The following is a 22,413-nucleotide window of genomic DNA, read 5'->3' on the forward strand; positions in this document are numbered from 1 at the left end:
AGGCTTCATTGTCCATGTTCTGTCAGTTTATGAGGTCTCCCCAACGTGGCTGCACCACACACACCAGATGGTCTCCATCTCAAATAACATGGCTAACGGTGTACTCAGGAAGGTTGTCAGCTCTACACATGGTGACCTATACCCCCCGCGCGCCAAACCCCGTTGTCGGCTCACCACCTGGTGACATCCCACCATGAGATCCCGTAGTCAGCTCTATACCTGGTGACGTCCCACCACCAGATCCCGTTGTCAGTTCTACACCTGGTGACAACCCTCCCTCCCCCGCCAGAACCCGCTTTCTGCTCTACACCTGGTGACATGCCACCACCAGACCTCGTTGTCAGCTCTACACTTGGTGACATGCCACCACCAGACCCTGTTGTCATCTCTACACCTGGTGACATCCCACCGACAGACCCCGTTGTCATCTCTACACCTGGTAACATCCCACCACCAGCCCCCATTGTCATCTCTACGCCTGGTGACATTCCACAGCAGACCCCGTTGTCAGCTCTACACCTGGTGACATCCCACCGACAGACCCCGTTGTCATCTCTACACCTGGTAACATCCCACCACCAGCCCCCATTGTCATCTCTACACCTGGTGACATTCCACAGCAGACCCTGTTGTCAGCTCTACACCTGGTGACATTCCACAGCAATCCCCGTTGTCAGCTCTACACCTGGTGACATTCCACAGCAGACCCCGTTGTCAGCTCTACACCTGGTGACATTCCACAGCAGACCCCGTTGTCAGCTCTACACCTGGTGATATTCCCCAGCAGACCCCGTTGTCAGCTCTGCACCTGGTGGCCTCTAATGGTTTCTGTATTGGGATCTACTTCTGATCCTCTCCTTTATACCCAATGCTCACACATCACCGGACTGCTGGGGAGACAATACTTTGGTCAACATTGTAGTGTGAGAGTATATATATATAAATCAGACCCCTGGGATTTGTTCCCAGAGTGAATTTTCTGCAGAGGAAAATGTGTAGCAGGTAAAGCCCACCGGATGTGGCATTGCTTCATGGACGGCAGCGTGGAGTGGGGATGCGGTGGCATTGGGCAGATATCCCCCTTTACTGTTAAGGGCTGAAGTCTGCTGTGTAAACCCACGCTGCATCCATTCCGTGCAGCTTTTTCTTCTGTATTGGTGTGATATTAAACTTCTGCACGTCTGCCTCACGGGAACAAATGTGACATCTATGCTGTGGATATCACATTCATGTCTAGAAGGTTACCGCTGTAATAAAATCTCCTGCTCCTATTCGCTGTTAGTCCAGCACCATCCTAGCAGCCGGCCGCAGAGTAAATACATCTTTCATTCCGCTTACTTGGCCTTGAGAAATCAAAAAATCAAAGCTGCATTCTGATTGGTTCCTATAGAACTCAGTGGTCCCTGGGCAACATTACATTGCTAACGTGCAGAAACATAAGTTACTCTGGGCACAGAGACCGACGTTCATCTTCATGTGTGCAATATTGATGGATTTCAGAGGTGTTTTAGCCCCTTCTGATGTTGAAGCCTCTGGTGCGCAGTAGAAATGTCACAATACTTGCAAAATGTGTAGTTCAACATACCTGGCTCCCCTTCTTTTTAAGGGGGACCCGTTGTCGCTAGCCAGCACCACATTCTAAGTTTTGGTGCTCATGGGGCAGGTTCTGAGTAGTCTGCGTTATCCAGCTGTCACCCATGGCAGTTAGATGCACAGACAGTGCTGCGTCCTCCTCTCTCCAGGCTGTGCACGCATGCATTGTTCTCTATAGGTGTGCGTATACAGCCCACAGAGATAGGCCTGCTGCCCTGTCTGTGCATCTGACTGCCATGGGTGGCAATGGGGAGCCAGGTAAGGATAAAAAGTACACCCGAGGACTCCTCAGAAGCCGCCCTGTGCCCACAACGGCTTACAGTGCCCCCAGGTGATAACAGGTAACATGTTGCTCCTGTCTGGATAGGTGGAGTAGTGGGGAGAAAATTAATTGATCTATTTTGCTGATTTGTTCATTCACTGATATGTTGGTCAATAGATTATAATAAAAGAATCCATTCTTCTATATTTATGACAGAATTCACGAATCTCAGACCTGCTGAATCCATTTATAAATACATCCCAATGGGTGACAAATCGGCAAAAGACCCATTTATTCAGCTTTAGACAGGAGCTAGAGCTGGAATTTTATCAGCCAGGTAAATAGATAGTGTGTTATAGAGCTTCGCTAGCGGGGGATACAGCTGCGTAAATCGGGACAAGCGGAATCCATTACTGCACATGGCTGCCAGCCACGGCAGACCCGCAGGAGGGAGCTGGTCCTTGTATCACTGCTTCTTCTAGCGAGAGACTCCCCAGTATAACCAGCAGCCTCGTAATACTCAGGAAATACACCGAAATCCATAATGCATCCACATGTGTTACATCCACATTTTCCATGGATGGCGCTGTTAATTGCCTGCAGCTTTCACGCAATGTATTAAAAGGGAAATCCAAGAAATCTGTGTTTAAAATCCACAAGCTTTCCATAGAAGGATGTGTGGCTGCACGGTTTTGGTGGGTTGACCACAACTCGTTGACATCAAACCACTGAAAACAGGAGGTAAAACACACGAACGGACTGAATGCTTGAACTGACTTTACATCCACAACCAGCATACTAAATTTTGATGTATTTTTTCGGGTATAGAAACCCTTAACCAAGCGAAAAACAACAGAGATACATATAATCATAAGCCTAGTTACAATATGTAGGGGGCTTGCTGGAGGGGTAACATGGGGGGGGGGTTGCAATGAGGCTGTGTAACGTACAGGGCAATTTGATGCCTCTATGCCATGATGAAGTTGCATCATCTTGAAGTGTAGGCCAAGAATTGCCACTTGGGTGACAGACAGACGGCTCCATGGGGAATAATCTCACTGTTCACACAGTAAGATATACAATCTACTAGCAACATTTTTTATGATAACGAGCAAGGCTGACCAACCAGAATTTACTGATTTGTTAGTATCACGTTTGCCCTGAGTGTAAGGTGCAAGCAAGATTGTGTTCAGACGGGGAGCAGACTGTGGAACAGAGTAAAATATTATATAAGGGAAGGAGGAAAGGGACAACCTCACCCTGAGTACTAGCGTAAGAACTGCCCTGTATAAAGGTGGCCTCGCGCCTCGGCCACTGACTCTAGCAACTATAGGAAGGGAAACAAATGAACAAACAAAAACCCCACTTAGCTTTACAGCAGAACTCTTACCACCAAGAACACGTCTGCTCTTCAGCAACAACCAGACCCAGAAGTAGACTTAGTGACTGAGGTAATGCAATTGGGCAGAGTTCCACAAACTCCAGGGTAAAATCCACATACAGAACCAGAGGGCAAAATCAGTGGCAGGGAAACACTGAGGGAAGACAGGCAAATGACCAAAGTAACACCTCAAGGAATAACAACCATATCAAACTAAATCCCATTGTAAAAAGTTACTTTTGGTGTTCTATCGGACACAAATTAATTTTTTACAATGGGATTCAGGTCTGGGCCATTCCAAAACTTTGATCATCTTCTGGTGAAGCCATTCTTTTGCTGATTTGTCGGTCTGCTTTGGGTCATTGTCGTGCTGAAAGGTGAAATTCCTCTTCAGCTTTTTGGCATAGACCTGAAGGTTTTGTGCCAGGACGGACTAATATTTGGAACGGTTCATAATTCCCTCCACCTGGACTATAGTCCCAGTTCCAGCAGCAGAAAAATAGCCCCCCACATAATACTGCCACCACCCTCTTCGCTGCGGGTCTGTGGTCTTCTGTTGATGCGCAGTGTTGGCTTTGTGTCAAACATGCCTTTTGGAATTATGGCCAAAAAGTCCACCCTTGGTCTTATCAGACGATAACACGTTCTCCCGCAGACTTCTGACAGACTTAATGGAAGTTTTAGCAAAATATAGCTGAGCTTGGATGTTTTTCTATGTTGTTAGAAAAGTCTTCCGTCTCGTCCCCCCAACCCATAGCCCACACATATGAAGAATACGGGAGAGGGTTGTCACATGAATACACAACCAGTACTTGCCAAAACCTCCTGCAGCTCATTTAATGTTGCTTCTTGAGAGCCTCTCAGACCTCTTCCCCGAACTGATATCTTCCAACAATCAGATCCCTTTGATGGCCTATAACATCTTTACGAATCAACTAAGAAAATGTCAGGAAAATCCTCTTAGAAGAGCCGAACTTTATATGGGGGGGGATTCCTGTAAATTATGTCATTTTAACAGGGATGTGTAGACTTCTTATATCCATTGTACATAGGGTATGGTCAAAAAGCCAGATCCAGCGCTGTATCTCAATACTGGTGCCCTATAGTGAAATAACAATAGTGTATTTGAATATGAAGGCATGGAACATGGATTCCAGTTGTGTCGTGGCCCCTGTAAGGGAGAGAGAGAGTAAATCCGAATTTCAAAGTTGAAGAATAGCATGTGAGATGTAGAAAGTCCTACATTGTCATCGGCAGGAGATTCAGGTACCGATCTCTGTTGAGAGTCCCTGAAATGAACACGGCTCCCATGGCTTTTCCATGCATAGATCTGGATCACAGGAAGGGAAATCTAAAAAATATTGTTTCCATGCATATATATTGTAGTAAAAGGCGGCCACTTCCTTACTTCAGTCATAGCAGCGGTCCTACGGCACTTAGAGAGACGCCGAAAACAGATTTCTCATGCTTCTCACATGTTACTCTTCAACTTTGCAATTGGGTTTTACACTCTCTTATAGGGCCCTCAATACAAAACTGAAATCCATGTTCCGGGGCCCATGCACCATCTCATCGTGTAGCGCATTCATGTCTTTCTATTCTAGCATGCTACTGTTATTTCAATATGGGGCCCCAGTATTGAGATACAGCTCCAGAGTCGGCTTTTTGACTTAGATTATATCCGTATACATAAAACGTGATACTGACTCTTATGATATTACACCCCCTACCTAATAATGTGTGATTAACCACTGCTGTGTATACGGACAGACACATCATAGGGGGGGGCGGAGACTGTTGGCCGATGACCAATGACTATCGCGGACTCACAGATGTGAGTCATATCTATAATTTCTCATTTTCAATAGATTTAATATTAACCAAAAACAAAGCCTATAACACCAATCCAAAATACATGAATGGATTCATAGACCAAAGTCCATTATTTATAACTCAGTTGTACATTTTAAAAAGCCAACAGAATAGTCTTTTTTAGCAGACCTGTATATTAATGGAAGATAAAATAATATTGCCCTCATTCCTGACCTAAAACAGTAAAACAAAGGGGAGCTTTAAAGATATTGAAGGGTCAGTATGGAATCCAAAATGAAATCTAGCTATGCCCCAGCCGATGTTATATAAAGGGGTCTCAATAACGTGGACTGTGACTGTTCTCAGTAAGAGAAACCAAGTCCTCTTGTAGATATGGTATCTTTTAATGGCTAACAAAAATACATGATGTTATAGCGACCTTTCGGATCTTCCATGGACCCTTCATCAGGCAAAGTCTTCATGCCCGAACTCCAAGATGTTACCTCTACTGACCCAAAATCACAAGAAAAGTCTCCAATACGCTCAAATCCTTAAAAATAACACTGATTTTGGGGGGATTTTGTTCTGTGGAGTGATTAAACAAAACTGAAACTTTTTGGGCCTTTAGATCAATGGTATATCTGGAGGAGGAAGAATGAAGCACTGAAAAGAACCCTTGCCTGCTGTAAAGCATGGCAGCGGCTCGCTGGTGCTCTAGGATTAGAAACCTGCAGTGTGTGGAGGGCAAGATGGATTCCATCAAGTATCGGGAAATCCTAGGAGAAAACATGCCTTAAGTGAAGAAGCGGAAGCTCGGACGTCATTGGACCTTCCAACAGGACAATGATCCCAAGCAGACTGCATAGTCCACCAAGGCTTCAGAAGACTTGGCAGATCCAGAGTGGCCATTACAGTTGCCTGACTTGAACCCCGATGAAAATGTCTGGTGAGATGTGTAGAAGACTGTTGCAGGACACAAACCTGAGAATATTAGTGACCTGGAGGCCATTGGCCATGAGAAATGGGGTAAGACTCCTCAAGAACGCTGTCAGAAGCTGCTGTCTGGCTGCACATAATGTCTGCAGCTGCTCATAACCGGTAAAGGGGCTCTGAGCACTACAGACCCTCGTCATGAAGGGGTGAATCATTTATCACCATTCATTAAAAGTGGCATTTTGTGGTGGATTTGGATAAACTGCTTATATTAAGTGTGTTGCACAATTTACATTGTTCTTTTGCAAACCGTGAAAAGTTTGTAAACTTGGTTAAGAAAGTTAATTTGTAATTGGGGGGGGGGGGGATTTAATTTCAGCTGGAGAAAAGGAGAACAGAATTTTCTTCCTAAAGGAAGAGTCCGAATACTTGGTCTGCATCGTCTAAGTATGGTGCGAGCTGCAGCTCACTACACTGAACATGTGCTCAGTGAATACCTCCCCAACTAGAAACCTGATGAATTCAATAGGCCTTTAATTCTGCAGGTTCTTTAGGATAGTGCTAGTTGTGCAAATTGGATTAAAAGACTGAACGATTTCCTAAAATGTTTGTAGGCACGTAGGGGTGCATGTAAAGTGTAAATGGAAGCGTATTTGGCATCATGTCTTGGGAAAAATAGAATCTTCCGCTTGTCCATCTGACATGCATCACTCTAAAACTTCCAAAAGGCCTTGAGGTGACTTGCTTACAATAGTACTAATAACGTTAAAAATCCTTTTCTAAGAGTTCTGGTCATTAAAGGGGTTGTCTGGTTACTGGAGAATTCCCTTTCAATAGGACCCCCCCCATGAGAAAATAACAGAACTATATTTACCCCTCTACAGCCGCCAGGATCCAATGCTGCAGCACCAATGATGATTGTGACATATGATGACGTTCTTAAACTCCTGGCATCATGGCCCTCAGGATGTGAGGAGAACGAACAGTGACCCTGCAGACTGTCATTTTATTTTTTTTCACATGGGGGGGGGGGGGTCCTATTAAAAAGGTGGTGACCAGTGACTGGACAACCCCTTTAAGACACAAAGGGGCTTAGTCTTGGTGGGATTAAGTCAAGAGAGAGCTGGCCTTCTGAAAATAGCAGAATTCACAAAAAGATCTGTTCCTTGGACGGAATTAGACAAGACCCCACAGGCCAGATCAGACCCCATAATACAGCCCCAGTTCCCTCCCAGACCAGATCACAAAAAAGTACCTACGAGCTCTCCTCACTCCTGTCTTGGTCTTATTTCCAGCATTATGTGCATACTTTGCATACACCAATAAACCAGTTTAGTCTTTTTGGTCCTCCTCTGCTGTGGGTACTGCGCCACATGCTGACGCAAACACATACACAAGGCCCACAGCAGAGCAGGACTAGCAAGCCATACAAACCGGGCTTACCACTTCCCAGGGACTCCTGTGACAATGAGCGTCCCCGTATCACCTGTGGCGAGGTGGCGCCCTAGACGGTCACCACCATCTCAGCGCTATGTGACCAGAAGACTCCAACGTTCAATGGACGTAGCAGGACATCCATCTGCCGATCATGTGATCTTTTCAATTGCTCCTTTCACCCCTTAGACGGAATGAGACCGAGCCCCACAAACTGCTCTTTTCTGGAGTGCAGCGCGGGCACCAACTTCTGGCCTGGCCACCAGCTACCGCTGCTCTCTGCTTGCAGTGCAAACAAGTCTAATCGCTGCCAGTACACCACCAAACAGGTTGGAGTCGCTCGGCTGAGTCATGTGGCGGGCCGCACATCTTTATACTCTGATTTTATTACTTTTTAATGGAACAGTTCACAATAGCAAACCTCTGTCAGACGTGTAAATGGTGGCTCGGGATAGAATGAATCTGCATTCCTTCCTGCAGTTTAGATCCATCCCCTATTATACAAAAGCTCATAGACTGAGCTACCTGTACAGCCGGACCCTGTGTAGATGGGGGATTCGTATAGGAGAGGGGAAGGTCCTCTGGGTCTTCAGTCCATCAAGTGAAAGCAAAGCAAAGTGGGATGATTACGCCGCCCACCTAAATCTTAAAGATGAGCACGTTGTACTTTGCTTTGCACTGTTTGGTCCACACGACAACCCACCAATCATGTGATGACACCTCAGCACCTCCAATCAGACCAATCAAATATCAAAAATGGAACCCTAAACCCTACCCTGAGAAAACTTTTGAATAGGCAGCAAATTTTTAGCAACCAGTCTACCTCAGATTACTCAGGTCTTCATTTCATCGTCCTTTCTGCCTTGATCAAATGGGGGCAAAGAAGAAGTATGGAAGCTGGGCAGGGCATGAACCCCAAGTGGTTTTCCCACTATTGGAAGGTCATTCCTGTTTTGACATTCATCTCCTATCCACAGGAAATGCCATAACTGATAGATGTAGCTTCCATGTCTGGATCCAGAGGGGTCCACCAACACCATTCTTACAGGAAGCTGCTGCATCCAGGCAGAATGGAGAGGTGGCTGGGATTATGGAAACCGTCAGGTTCACTGTGTTCTACGGCTTCTGTAACTCCCTCAGAAGGGAATGGGAGTTACTGAAGCAGCATAGCACGGTGAGCTCACCCCTTGACATAATCCCAGCCTGAATGTCCATTGGCCACCTATGGGAGCAGAGAACCTCTGTACTGGAACTATATGGAGGCCCTAGAGGTAGAACCTGTATCTAGCAAACATTTAGGGCATGGCCTCTTGATGTGCAATAAATGTCAAAGATCAGAAACTTTCTAACATTGATCACCTATCCACTGAATAGATGAGGGATCTCTGCACATCGCTCCCTACAGCACATTCCCGACCATGACGGAAGCTCCCGGTACTAGAACACCCATTCTGTGGATTAATGCACAATATTGACAAGGGGGGCAACAATTGCTAAGTTCATGTATTGTAGAGGTTTAAGTGTTGCGCCCTCAAGAAGATATCGCTGCTCGTTGCAGAGTTGGTGGATTTGTTCAATATATGTATGAATGTTATCCTGGAAATTGTGATTTGGGGAAGTGGCAAAAAACCCCAACATGTGATTAGGACTGGATTCTGTTGTGTCCACCGCCAGGCTGACAGCGAGACCCCTATGTACATGTTAGACAGTCCAGCCAACAATGGCCTCATCCATTTAACCTGTGGATGCGGTTAGTTACACTTCCGTGGCCGCGGGGTCTCTCCGTCTCCGATGTGTTGTGGATCTTCACAATAACTTGTTTTTATTAACTTTCAGGTTATAAAGAATAAAAAAAACTGTAGAAATGATCAACTTTTATTCATGTATTTTGGTAATGTTACATAATAAAGAGCGGGGTGGTAGTACGCGATTCTTGGAAATCTAGAGTCGGGAGGGATCTGTGAGATGCCACGGCCACAGAAACACAAAGGTCCACATTTATTACTGTATTAATATTTACACGCAAATGTTGACACGTGCCGTTTTTGTGCAAAAATTGGCAGCTTTCCTTGGCACTTGCCCGTTTTGAAAGTTGCTCAGAAAAGTGGGTGTGGCTTACTGGGAGGAGGCATGGCCTATAACTTGTAGACAGATCTATTCATAATAAGGCCAGAAAACGGTGCAAGTTTTGGCACACATCCACGCTGCTCATAGGAGACATCGCTCTCATTGTCTGCATCACATTAATCAAGAGGCGTGCGGCACTGTTGGATAAGTTGGCACAATTCACTTTTACAAGCTTTTTATAAGCTGGCATATTGGTCCTAAATGTGACCCAAAGTATATTACATCAAACCAGAAAGCCCCTCAGTGATACATGATAGCGGAAGCGTTTTATAAGTTCCTTGCTGCATTTTATATATTGTGACGGCGGCTCCTACTGCACAGAATGTTACTGGCCTTACACAGAAACAACTAAGTATTCCTGCCTGCTGGCAGTTTCCACTGACGATTAACCCTTTTCAATCCACTGTCTGACCTCTGAAGACATTATGATTTAAGGCTGTTCAGCTCTGACGTTGGAAAACGTCCGTCGGGGTTCTCTTACTGTATATTGCCAGCCTCTCTGCTGTCGGAGCCTATCCAATGTGTCACCTCATGCAGTACTGGCTTTAGCCAGCAGATAGCGCCATTGTATAACGGCAGAAAAAGAGTAAGCCCCCTAGGAAAACCAGGATACAAAATGGATTGGAAAGGGTTAAGGCTCACTGCTGATCTAATGTTCTATGATGTTACCTGGTAGAACTAGAACTGTTCTCACTATTTCAGCTAGACTTGTCTGAAAACCTCTTCCATGAACGTGTTGAATGTATTTGCTTCAGTGACTGGTTAATCTTGAACAATGGCCGTGACCGGTTCTGTCCTGTAAGTCTAGTGCTGCTTTCTATTGCGTAGTAAAGAAATAAAGTCATGCAAGATTTCTCTCTCGTCTTATTGACTCGCGTGCGGGAGGTCGCCCCATCCCGATGGCCTGTCTGGGCCATAATCATCAGCTTGAGGGGTGCGGGTCAGCGCTCTTCCTTCATTTTCTCCTCCCTGCTCTCAAAAAAATCATAACTTTTTGTTTTCCTGGTTACACGGCTGTCTGAAGGCTTGCTTCTTGTGGGCGGAGTTATAGGTTTCAACTGCGCCGTTTAATGTACCATATTATGTATTGGAAAACTACTAAAAATTTGTGAGGGAAAAATGGGAAAAAAAATACAATTTCATCGTTTTTGGGTGAGTTTAGTTTTTATGGCATTCACAGTGGAGTAAAAATGCCGTTCTCGTTATTCTCTGCGTCATTACGATTTGCATTCTGTCACTGCCTTTTGACCCCCGTAACTTTTTATTTTTCTGTTAATGTGTTTGTGTGAGGACTCGTTTTTTACTGAGCAACCTGTCGTTTCTATTTTGGGGTATATACGACTTTTTGATCACTTTTTATCCTAATTTTTTTCTTGGACAAGGGGTGATAGAGCAAATCTAGTATCGCGTTTTTTATGTTGTTCCCAGTGAAGGGTTTTTAAGGGGTAGTCTGGGATTTTTTTTAACTGATGACCTATCCTCTGTATAGGTCATCAGTAATTGATTGATAGGGCTCCACCGCTCACCCTTGTCCATCAGCTGATCTGGCCTACTGTGCTATCACTGGTCAGAGAAGGAAATGGGAGCGCCAGCTTTACTCCTCTGACCAATGGTGACAATGTCTGGCTGCTGCTCAGACAGCTCCTTTTAATAGTGTGATGTTTTAATAAATTGGACTTTCACAAACACAGTGATTTATTTATTTTTTGATGCGGCAACTAGATAAAGTTTTTTTGTTTTTTTTTTAAAGGCTTACATTTTTTTTTATAATTAAGAAATCTTTATTTTACTTTTTTCAAATTTTTTTTAGTCCCTAAAGGGGACTTGAACTTGCAGTCGTTTGATAATTTATACCATATACTACAATTCTATAGTATTGCATTATATTGTATTTCTGCAGGTATTCTATTGAATCTTGCCACAGGCACATCTTAATAGGCAAACTTTCATGGCAGCCTTGGCGATCTTATGGTGGGGGGGGGGGGGGTCCGTTTTGGAGATCTAAACCTTGATCAAGACATTTAATTCCTTAAGGACTGCCTGCCGTAAATATTCGGCGGACAGTTGTGAATATAATATGCAGTGGGCTCAGGAGTCAAGCCTGTTTTATTCCGGGTGGGTGCCAGCTGTTTCTGACACCTGCCTGCAACTATTGGAGCTAGCACCGATCATTGCAGTTAACTGTGTGGATGCCACTGTCAAACTTGACAGCGCATGTAAGCAGCCAGCCAGAGGGGGCACCTACACCCCTTTTCCCCAGCAATACAAATCTGGTGGTCCTAATAGTTCACATGACAGTCCAGAGCATAGTCAAGGCTCTCAGGGCTGCCATTTTAATTAAGCCTGTAACAGCTCAACTACAATAGTGAAGTATTGCAGTATATTATAGAAGAGATCAAATTGTTGCAACTCCAAGTCCCCTAAAGAAACTAAAAGAAAAAGAAGAATTAAAAAAATGTAAACATACTTGGTATAGGCCCAGATAATCAAAATATACGATTCACATTCTAGGGGAAAAGAGGTACAGAACGCCAGAACTACGGGTTTTTTTTGTTTTTTTTTTTAAACCCATCTCCTAAAAGAAATTGAATAAAAAGTGATCAAAAAGTTGTAAGTACTCCAATATGGTACCAATGAACAACTACGAAAATCATGCGCTCACACAGCCACACTGATGGAAAAATCAATGCAGCGACAAGCTATTTTTTTTTTTTTTTAAAGGTTCTTTTACCTTTTAGGAGTGATAATATATGCAAAAAACTATATAAATGTGTTTCACCACATTTATTCTGACCCGCAGGAGGTTAGCATGTCGTTTTTGCTGCAGCATGAACACCATAAAAACAACCCCCTCCCCCCCCCCTTAAAAAACACGGTGCAATTGTTTTTTTTCTACTTTATCCCACTTACAAATAGTTTTTCAATACATTATATGGTACAATAAATACAGCTGGTCCTGTGTGCCATATATGGATGGTGCGTGTTGGGAAGGGGTTAAAGGGGTTGTCCCGCGCCGAAACGGGTTTTTTTTTTTTTCAACAGCCCCCCTGTTCGGCGCGAGACAACCCCGATGCAGGGGTTAAACAAGAACACCGGACAGCGCTTACCTTAATCCCCGCGCTCCGGTGACTTCTTACTTACCTGCTGAAGATGGCCGCCGGGATCTTCTCCCTCGGTGGACCGCAGGGCTTCTGTGCGGTCCATTGCTGATTCCAGCCTCCTGATTGGCTGGAATCAACACGTGACGGGGCGGAGCTACAAGGAGTCGCTCTCCGGCATGAGCGGCCCCATTCAGAAAAGAAGAAGACCCGGACTGCGCAAGCGCATCTAATCCGGCGATTAGACGCTGAAAATTAGACGGCACCATGGAGACGAGGACGCTAGCAACGGAACAGGTAAGTGAATAACTTCTGTATGGCTCATAATTAATGCACAATGTACATTACAAAGTGCATTAATATGGCCATACAGAAGTGTATAGACCCACTTGTTTTCGCGGGACAACCCCTTTAATGAGTGCTTCGAGAATAGTATTCTAGCATGGAGAATAAGGCCAGCTGCACAGGGCCGAGTCTGATTGTGACATACAGGAGCCCGCAGCGGTACCTGACCCTGTGCCCAGCTGGCATCCATGCATCCCGGTCATTACTTCTCTTCTGTATTGGGGATGTTCCGCACGGCCGTCGGACAGGCGCAGTACAGTTTTTGGTTTGTTTTTCCTGCCTCATCGATGGGCGATGACGCGGAGTCTGCAACCTGTCCACAATATCATTGCGGAAGGGCCGCGGGTGGAACATCTTCCATTGACTTCAATAGAAGCCGTCCGTGCAGAAATAGAGCATGCTGCAATTGTTCTCCACGAGCGGAAAATCACAGTTGATTTCCACTCCAATCTGCCTGCGTGCCGCCGGCCCAAAAAGTAACCTGTCAAGCTCTAAAGTCCATATAACAAGACTATGAAGCGTGCCCTTAGGAAGAACTGTGCTTCCGTTTAAAACGTGTAGGGGCGTCCTTTTAGTCATGTTATATGGATTGTAAAGCCTGAAATTAAAGGGGTTGTCCCGCGCCGAAACGGGTTTTTTTTTTTTTTTTCAACCCCCCCCCCCCCCCGTTCGGCGCGAGACAACCCCGATGCAGGGGTTAAAAAAAGAACACCGCACAGCGCTTACCTGAATCCCCGCGCTCCGGTGACTTCTTACTTATCTGCTGAAGATGGCCGCCGGGATCTTCTCCCTCGGTGGACTGCAGGGCTTCTGTGCGGTCCATTGCCGATTCCAGCCTCCTGATTGGCTGGAATCGGCACGTGATGGGGCGGAGCTACACGGAGCCGGCATCCAGCACGAGTGGCCCCATTGAGAAAAGAAGAAGACCCGGACTGCGCAAGTGCGTCTAATTTGGCCATTAGACGCCGAAAATTAGACGGGCTCCATGGAAACGAGGACGCTAGCAACGGAGCAGGTAAGTGAATAACTTCTTATAACTTCTGTATGGCTCATAATTAATGCACAATGTACATTACAAAGTGCATTAATATGGCCATACAGAAGTGTATAGACCCACTTGCTGCCGCGGGACAACCCCTTTAAGGCACTGTTTACTCTCCCTGCTGGACTCCTCGGCCCACTTTATAAACCTGCTGCTGTGTCCAAGCAAAGTACGTACAAATGGCCAGCGGTGGATTAATTAGACGATGGACCCTGGGCTGCTTACAAAGCTTGGACCCCTTTTTGGCCGCCCAGATCCCCACCAACCACTCGAATGTTCCTTCTCCATGTGAGCTGGAGTTGGCACGGAGTGGGGTCTACCAGTCAAGCATACGTGTTGCCACCCAATTCCCATTCCTCCACTGTGGGACCCTCAGCGATCACACATTTATCACCATCATGTGGCACAACCCTTTCCATAAATGTGTTTCCTAGTATCAGTGACTTACAGGGGTCCTCCTGTCTTAGCCACACGGGGCTGAGATGGGAATACTAGCCCATATTTCACAGCCACCGATTGTCAGGATTACAAAGTAGCCAATCTGGCTGTTCTCCCCGGTTTCCATTAACTCGTCGAAATGAATGGGTCACAGAAAGTGTTGAACAGCAAGTTGAGGGGTTCTTGTAATGCTGGTCACTGGGTGAGTTGGTACAGGGTCAAGGACCCCCAGTCTGCAGTCCCAGAAACATTCATGGCAAACCCTATGGATATATCATAAATGTCAGACATGGGAATACTACTTTAAAGAAGCCACATGCCATGCTCCTTACACAATTAACCCTTTGCAATCCAATTTTGGATGCAGGGTTTCCTAGGGGGCTTTTCTCTTTCTGCCATTATACAATGGCGCCATCTGATGGCTAGAGCCAGTACTGCAGTATGGGATATGCTGGGGAGGCCCCCGAAAACAGTGGCCAGTAATTTACAGTGAGAATACCCTGCCGGACGTCTTCCGACATCGGAGCTGTACAGGCTTCAATCAGAATGTCTTCAGACAACAGACAGTGGGGCTGGAAAGGGTTAAAGCTGGAGGGTTAAGGAAGATGTCCATTGACTGCAATGTAAGCTGTCCGCACGTACGCCCACGGCAAATAGAACATGCCTTGGGTGATTACGGTTTATTTCACGGGGCCGAATTCCATTCTTGCTAGGCGCTCTGCATAGACAGCCCTAGGGCCTTTCAGGAGGTCCCCGGCTGCCTAGCAACCGCGATCTGACCGGACAGGCTTCTATCAGGCTTCATAGATGCCTGCCCGGTCCCTGCACAGTATGATGTCATGCCATAGCATGACATCATACTGTGCCATAGCATGACATCATATTGTGCCAGAGCATGACATCATTCTGTGCCAGAGCATGACATCATACTGTGCAGAAGAGATAGTTCATATCTAGCGAAATTCATAAATCGAATGTTCGCAAATATGTATGACATTTATGGAGGGGACCCGGATGATGTACTGAGCGGGGATCGGCCCTCCACAGGTGGTAATGTAGCTGTGAATGATCCATCCTCGTGTGACCCACCACGGCCGATGGTGACAAAGGAACGTTAGTTACCTCCTGCAGGTTCGGGGTGTGTATGGAGGGAGATGGTGGGTCAGTCCCACTCCATCCCATGCCGATGCCAGCTGTTTCTTACAGCCATTACCCTTCCCTCAACAGCTCTGATAAGCGGCAGAGCTGTTAACCCTTTAAATGCCTCAACCACTGTTCAAAGATCCTGTGTGATTCCCTGCTATGAGATCATATGGAGAGGGGGGCCGTGTGGTTACCACAGCAGCCGGGGGCCTTCTGAGAGACCCCAGGGCTGCCATTGCAGGGTAGCTTGTCAGATGGCAGTATGATGTAATGCTATGGGATTCCACCATACTGCAGGAGCGATCACCGCATCGCAGGGTCATGTTCCCTCTGGGCACTAAAAGGAAAAAATGAGTTTTAAAAAGTTTTACTAGTTATAAAAAAAATGTTAAAAAAATGATACAAGTTTTTTAAAAAATCCTTTCGCCACTTAAAGGGGTTGTCCCGCGGCGAAATCGACATTTTTTTTTTCCACTTACCCCCGCATTCTGCCCTGTTAAAAAGAAAGCATTGGTTAGTTTTTAAAAATAGCATTTCGCTTACCTGCATCAGCGTTCTGCAGCTTCTTCTTTTAAAGATGGCGCCGCTGGTCTTCTCCCACGGTGCACCGCGGGTCTTCTCCCACGGTGCACCGCGGGCTCTGTGTGTTCCACTGCCGATACAGCCACCTAATTGGCTGATCGGCACCACGTGACGGAGGCGGAGCTACGATGACGACGCGGTGACCAGCTCTCCGGCACGAGCGGCCCCATTCACCAGGCAGAAGACCGCACAGCGCAAGCGCGTCTAAAAAAGCAAGAAGCCAGCGAAATTAGACGGCACCATGGCGACGGGGACGCCAGCAATAGAGCAGGTAAGTGTATAACTTCTGTATGGCTCATATTTAATGCACGATGTATATTACAAAGTGCATTAATATGGCCATACAGAAGTGCTTAAAGGGGTTGTCCCGCGGCAGCAAGTGGGGTTATACACTTCTGTATGGCCATATTAATGCACTCGTAGCCAATCAGGAGGCTGGAATCGGCAATGGACCGCACAGAGCCCACGATGCACCATGGGAGAAGACCCACAGTGCATCGTGGGTAAAGATCCTGGCAGCCATCTTGGTGAAGGAAGAAGAAGGAAGACGTCGCAGAGCGGGGATTCGGGTAAGTAATAAAAAAATAAAAAAATTTTTAACACATCCTTTGGGGTTGTCCTGCGCCGAATGGGGGTCCTATGGAAAAAAAACAAAAAAACGTTTCAGCGCGAGACAACCCCTTTAACCCCACTTGCTGCCGCGAGACAACCCCTTTAAATTTCTAATGAAAGAAACTAAATAATAAAACAAAAGTACATCTTTGGTATCGCCGTGTCCGTAAAACTACAATCTGTCAAAGTAGCGCATTATTTACGGCGCACAATGACGTCAGAAAAAAACAATAACACCAGAAATGCACTTTTTATGGTCACCCGTCCCCAAGAAAAAAACGCATACAAAAACGATCAAAAAGTCGTATGTATTTAAAAATGGAACCAACACAAACCGCAGGCCGTCCCGCCCAGAACGAGCCGCGCACAGCGATGGGAAAAATAACACGTTATGGCAGCAGAAGACGGCGGCAGAAAATCAGTTAAAAATATGTAATATCTTTAAAAAAAAGAACCGTACATTCGGTCCGCCCACGGGAGACGGCGGACTCCATGGTAATGCATTGGGGAAAAATGGTGGCCAATTGCGCCCCCTCTCCTCCCCGCCTGGTCTCCAACCAATGGGAGAAGCATCTGCCTACAATGGCGCAGCGCAGATCGACCACCTCCATAGAGATCAGTGGAGCCGTCCGTGTGGAATCTGCGCCAAAAGGCAGCAATCTGCGGTTTATGTACCGCTCACGGAATGCCATGTGTGCGCAGAGCTGAGGGAGCTCCATGCTTTCCTACGGGCGGCTAGTACAGAGACTCTCCTGCACAGCTGCCAACCTCGGACTCCACTAATCAAATCCGCCGTGCATCCGTGGCGTTTTATTCCATCTCCTGGAGATCAGGAATCCGCGCCAACAGTCCCGCAAGACGTCCTGCATGTGAACCTGCGGCTGTTATGGAGGGCGGCCGTGGAGCCCGGGGGGCAGCATCGTGACCCAGTGGAGATTCTGTCCCGTGTCCCCCTCCTATATAACAGCACCACGTGACCTCCAGACCGCACGTCACAGAACTCGAAAACCCCGCCTCTGCTAGTCATGTGACAGGAGAAAGTCACCTGACCCGCTGACGTCAGCCCACCTTTTACCCAATCCATTCAGAAACGCGGCGCTCTCTGTACGAACTGCGGTGTGGAGGAAGCAGCCAGTCTGAGCTGTAGGCGGAGCTCAGGGACCCCGCCTCCGACGCTCTCTGTGTGACGGGCCTGCTGCCAGAACTAAAGATGGCCGCCCGAGCACATGGCCCTTCCCCACTTCCGGCGTCCTGCCTTGGTGTGCTTCCGCAATTCCGGTTTCCCCGCATGTGTTCTCAGCTGAGCCCCGTGGCAGGATGGTAACGGACGGCGAGGTCCGCGTGCTGCAGAGCGGAGGGAGCAGAATTAACCTGCGGAGGGCGCTCTTCTCCAAGGACGGCAAGTAGGTGGAGCTGATCTCCGATTGGGGGTTGGAGTTCTCAGTTTTATACATAATCTGGTTTGGAGTCTGAAGAGAAGTCGCTTCCCCCACAATGCACTGCGATAGTTCCAGCGCCGGTCACTAAAGGGTTACCGTCACCTTAGACGTTTATGGTGTATCCGCGGGTTATTCCGCAAGCGTCTGCTGGTCCCGCCTACGCGGGGGTTATGGGGGAGACCACTGACCGCCCCGTCCAGCTGTCCACAGGCGGCCTCGCTGTACGGAAGCCGTGACGCATCCTGCGCCCTGTGTCTGCGGGTTCCACGGTGTCACCAGCTGTGTTAGCGGGGCGCTGTGATGCCCAACCGTGTCTGTGGGGGGCGCTGGGCTGCTAACCTATAATCCCAGTGTGAGGGGCTGCGCTACCCCTGAGCAGTTGGGACGGGCCGATCAGCAGTGATCCTGGTTCTGAGGGGTCCAACATAGTGCGGAATAAATAAGCTGATACTCCTTGCGGCCGCGCTGATTAGCCGCATCACCGATAGGGTGGAGCGGAGGACGGTGGGAGCGGGGGGGGTCCCATGGGGTGGAGCGGAGGACGGTGGGATCCCGGGGGGGGTCCCATGGGGTGGAGCGGAGGACGGTGGGATCCCGGGGGGGGGTCCCATGGGGTGGAGCGGAGGACGGTGGGATCCCGGGGGGGGGGTCCCATGGGGTGGAGCGGAGGACGGTGGGATCCCGGGGGGGGGGTCCCATGGGGTGGAGCGGAGGACGGTGGGATCCCGGGGGGGGGGGTCCCATGGGGTGGAGCGGAGGACGGTGGGATCCCGGGGGGGGGGGTCCCATGGGGTGGAGCGGAGGACGGTGGGATCCCGGGGGGGGGCGGGGTCCCATGGGGTGGAGCGGAGGACGGTGGGATCCCGGGGGGGGGCGGGGTCCCATGGGGTGGAGCGGAGGACGGTGGGATCCCGGGGGGGGGTCCCATGGGGTGGAGCGGAGGACGGTGGGATCCCGGGGGGGGGTCCCATGGGGTGGAGCGGAGGACGGTGGGATCCCGGGGGGGGGGGGGGTCCCATGGGGTGGAGCGGAGGACGGTGGGATCCCGGGGGGGGTCCCATGGGGTGGAGCGGAGGACGGTGGGGTCCCATGGGGTGGAGCGGAGGACGGTGGGATCCCGGGGGGGGGGGTCCCATGGGGTGGAGCGGAGGACGGTGGGATCCCGGGGGGGGGGGGGGTCCCATGGGGTGGAGCGGAGGACGGTGGGATCCCGGGGGGGGGGTCCCATGGGGTGGAGCGGAGGACGGTGGGATCCCGGGGGGGGGGGGGTCCCATGGGGTGGAGCGGAGGACGGTGGGATCCCGGGGGGGGGGGTCCCATGGGGTGGAGCGGAGGACGGTGGGATCCCGGGGGGGGGGGTCCCATGGGGTGGAGCGGAGGACGGTGGGATCCCGGGGGGGGGGGTCCCATGGGGTGGAGCGGAGGACGGTGGGATCCCGGGGGGGGGGGTCCCATGGGGTGGAGCGGAGGACGGTGGGATCCCGGGGGGGGGGGGGTCCCATGGGGTGGAGCGGAGGACGGTGGGATCCCGGGGGGGGGGGGGGTCCCATGGGGTGGAGCGGAGGACGGTGGGATCCCGGGGGGGGGGGTCCCATGGGGTGGAGCGGAGGACGGTGGGATCCCGGGGGGGGGGGTCCCATGGGGTGGAGCGGAGGACGGTGGGATCCCGGGGGGGGGGGTCCCATGGGGTGGAGCGGAGGACGGTGGGATCCCGGGGGGGGGGGGGTCCCATGGGGTGGAGCGGAGGACGGTGGGATCCCGGGGGGGGGGTCCCATGGGGTGGAGCGGAGGACGGTGGGATCCCGGGGGGGGGGGGGTCCCATGGGGTGGAGCGGAGGACGGTGGGATCCCGGGGGGGGGGGTCCCATGGGGTGGAGCGGAGGACGGTGGGATCCCGGGGGGGGGGGGTCCCATGGGGTGGAGCGGAGGACGGTGGGATCCCGGGGGGGGGGGTCCCATGGGGTGGAGCGGAGGACGGTGGGATCCCGGGGGGGGGGGGTCCCATGGGGTGGAGCGGAGGACGGTGGGATCCCGGGGGGGGGGGTCCCATGGGGTGGAGCGGAGGACGGTGGGATCCCGGGGGGGGGGTCCCATGGGGTGGAGCGGAGGACGGTGGGATCCCGGGGGGGGGGGGTCCCATGGGGTGGAGCGGAGGACGGTGGGATCCCGGGGGGGGGGTCCCATGGGGTGGAGCGGAGGACGGTGGGGTCCCATGGGGTGGAGCGGAGGACGGTGGGGTCCCATGGGGTGGAGCGGAGGACGGTGGGGTCCCATGGGGTGGAGCGGAGGACGGTGGGGTCCCATGGGGTGGAGCGGAGGACGGTGGGGTCCCATGGGGTGGAGCGGAGGACGGTGGGGTCCCATGGGGTGGAGCGGAGGACGGTGGGGTCCCATGGGGTGGAGCGGAGGACGGTGGGATCCCGGGGGGGGGGGGTCCCATGGGGTGGAGCGGAGGACGGTGGGATCCCGGGGGGGGGGGGTCCCATGGGGTGGAGCGGAGGACGGTGGGATCCCGGGGGGGGGGGGGTCCCATGGGGTGGAGCGGAGGACGGTGGGATCCCGGGGGGGGGGGTCCCATGGGGTGGAGCGGAGGACGGTGGGGTCCCGGGGGGGGGGGGTCCCATGGGGTGGAGCGGAGGACGGTGGGGTCCCGGGGGGGGGGGGGGTCCCATGGGGTGGAGCGGAGGACGGTGGGATCGGGGGGGGCTCGGGCGGGTCCTAGCACTACATACTTGTACCATCTTACTGACGGTGTCTTTCGTTTCTCAGGTACCTCCTCTGTGTCTCTGGAGACGCCATCAAGGTGTTCAGCACCGCCACCGATGAATGTCTTCATGCGTTGTGGAGTCACCGGGATCTGGTGACTGGCATTCAACTCTATCCAAATAATCCGCTGCAGGTGAGAAGCCAGTAATCCTTCCAGGCATCGCCTCCACTTAAAGGGGCGTTCTAGCCGGACCTGTAAGGGGGCTTCCCACAGAGAGAAGTAGTAAAAAACAACTCCTTTTGTGGTGCTTTTGCACCTTTTTTGGGCTAAAATCAGAAGTGGATTTTAAAGCTCTAGGAAATATAAAGGAAGGCCTCGTCCTCCTCCCCCCCCCCCCCCCCCCCCCCGTGGAGACGCGCACATATCTGTCCGTCCCTGATTTGGATGTGGTGAAAAATATAACCGTAATCTAGAAGAGCCTCAACCGCAGCGATGGAACGCGGGCGCCATGTGACCTGCAGGATGGGGACCAGTACGGGAGTGGAAGTAACGTGAACCCGGCTTCTCTCAGTAACAAGACGTGTTTCGAGGTGTAAGCCTCTTCCTCGGTAGTGCTGCTCTTTAACCCCTTAGTGATGCGCCCTATTTTCCTATGAATCCATGGCTTTTGTTGTTTTCCGCGGCCGTGTGAGGGTTGGAGGTTTTATTGGAATAATGTATTGTATAATACATTTAGTGGGGTTTTTTTTGGGGGGGGGGGGGGGGTTGGGCTGCCGGGAGGAAAAACATGAATTTAGCGTCTTTTTTTTCATGCAGCATAAATGATGTGATAATTAATTACAACAAGTGTAAAATGAGGTAAACTGCCTGCTATCTAAAGGTTTCTCTTGCCTTCCTCTGAGGCAACATTGAGGTGGATGGGGGGGCTTAATAGGCTGAACTTTTTTTTTTTCTTCCCCCAGTGTAAGGCCGCTCTCGCCCTGGTGTTTTTTTTTTTTACAGAGTTTGGCGTTCCCTAAAAACGCTTCTCTGAGCCTCCGTTGACTTCAATGTGGCTTGTCAGACAAGCAGTTTAGCGCAGTGTTTCTAACGCCTCGCTTCTTAAACGCCGTCTGTTTTACTTTGTGTTTCAGATATATATATATATAATTTATTTTATTTTTTTTAGCCCGCCACTAACCAACTGCAATGATGGAGTGCATTAAGCGTTATTCAAAAACGCTGCGTTATTACTAACACTTATGCAACACCGGCCTTACATGGTATGCTAGTATGTATTTAAAGGGGTTGTCCCGCGGCAGCAAGTGGGTCTATACACTTCTGTATGGCCATATTAATGCACTTTGTAATATACATTGTGCATTAATTATGAGCCATACAGAAGTTATAAGAAGTTTTATACTTACCTGCTCCGTTGCTGGCGTCCTCGTTCCCATGGAGCCGACTAATTTTCGCCCTCCGATGG

General features: G+C 50.0%; 1 protein-coding gene across 1 annotated transcript in view; it reads left to right on the plus strand.

Moving 5' to 3' along the window:
* The first annotated feature begins 18,008 nt into the window (after positions 1 to 18,008).
* Positions 18,009 to 22,413, plus strand: part of WDR75 (WD repeat domain 75) — a 33,819-nt gene continuing 29,414 nt past the window's right edge. Inside the window, exons 1-2 of the mRNA XM_066577229.1 lie at positions 18,009 to 18,205; positions 21,011 to 21,140. Of these exons, the coding sequence (XP_066433326.1) occupies positions 18,120 to 18,205; positions 21,011 to 21,140 (216 nt within the window). The 5' untranslated portion in view covers positions 18,009 to 18,119. The remainder of the gene's footprint in view (positions 18,206 to 21,010; positions 21,141 to 22,413) is intronic.

Source organism: Eleutherodactylus coqui, chromosome 8, assembly GCF_035609145.1.
Source record: "Eleutherodactylus coqui strain aEleCoq1 chromosome 8, aEleCoq1.hap1, whole genome shotgun sequence".
Taxonomy (NCBI): domain Eukaryota; kingdom Metazoa; phylum Chordata; class Amphibia; order Anura; family Eleutherodactylidae; genus Eleutherodactylus; species Eleutherodactylus coqui.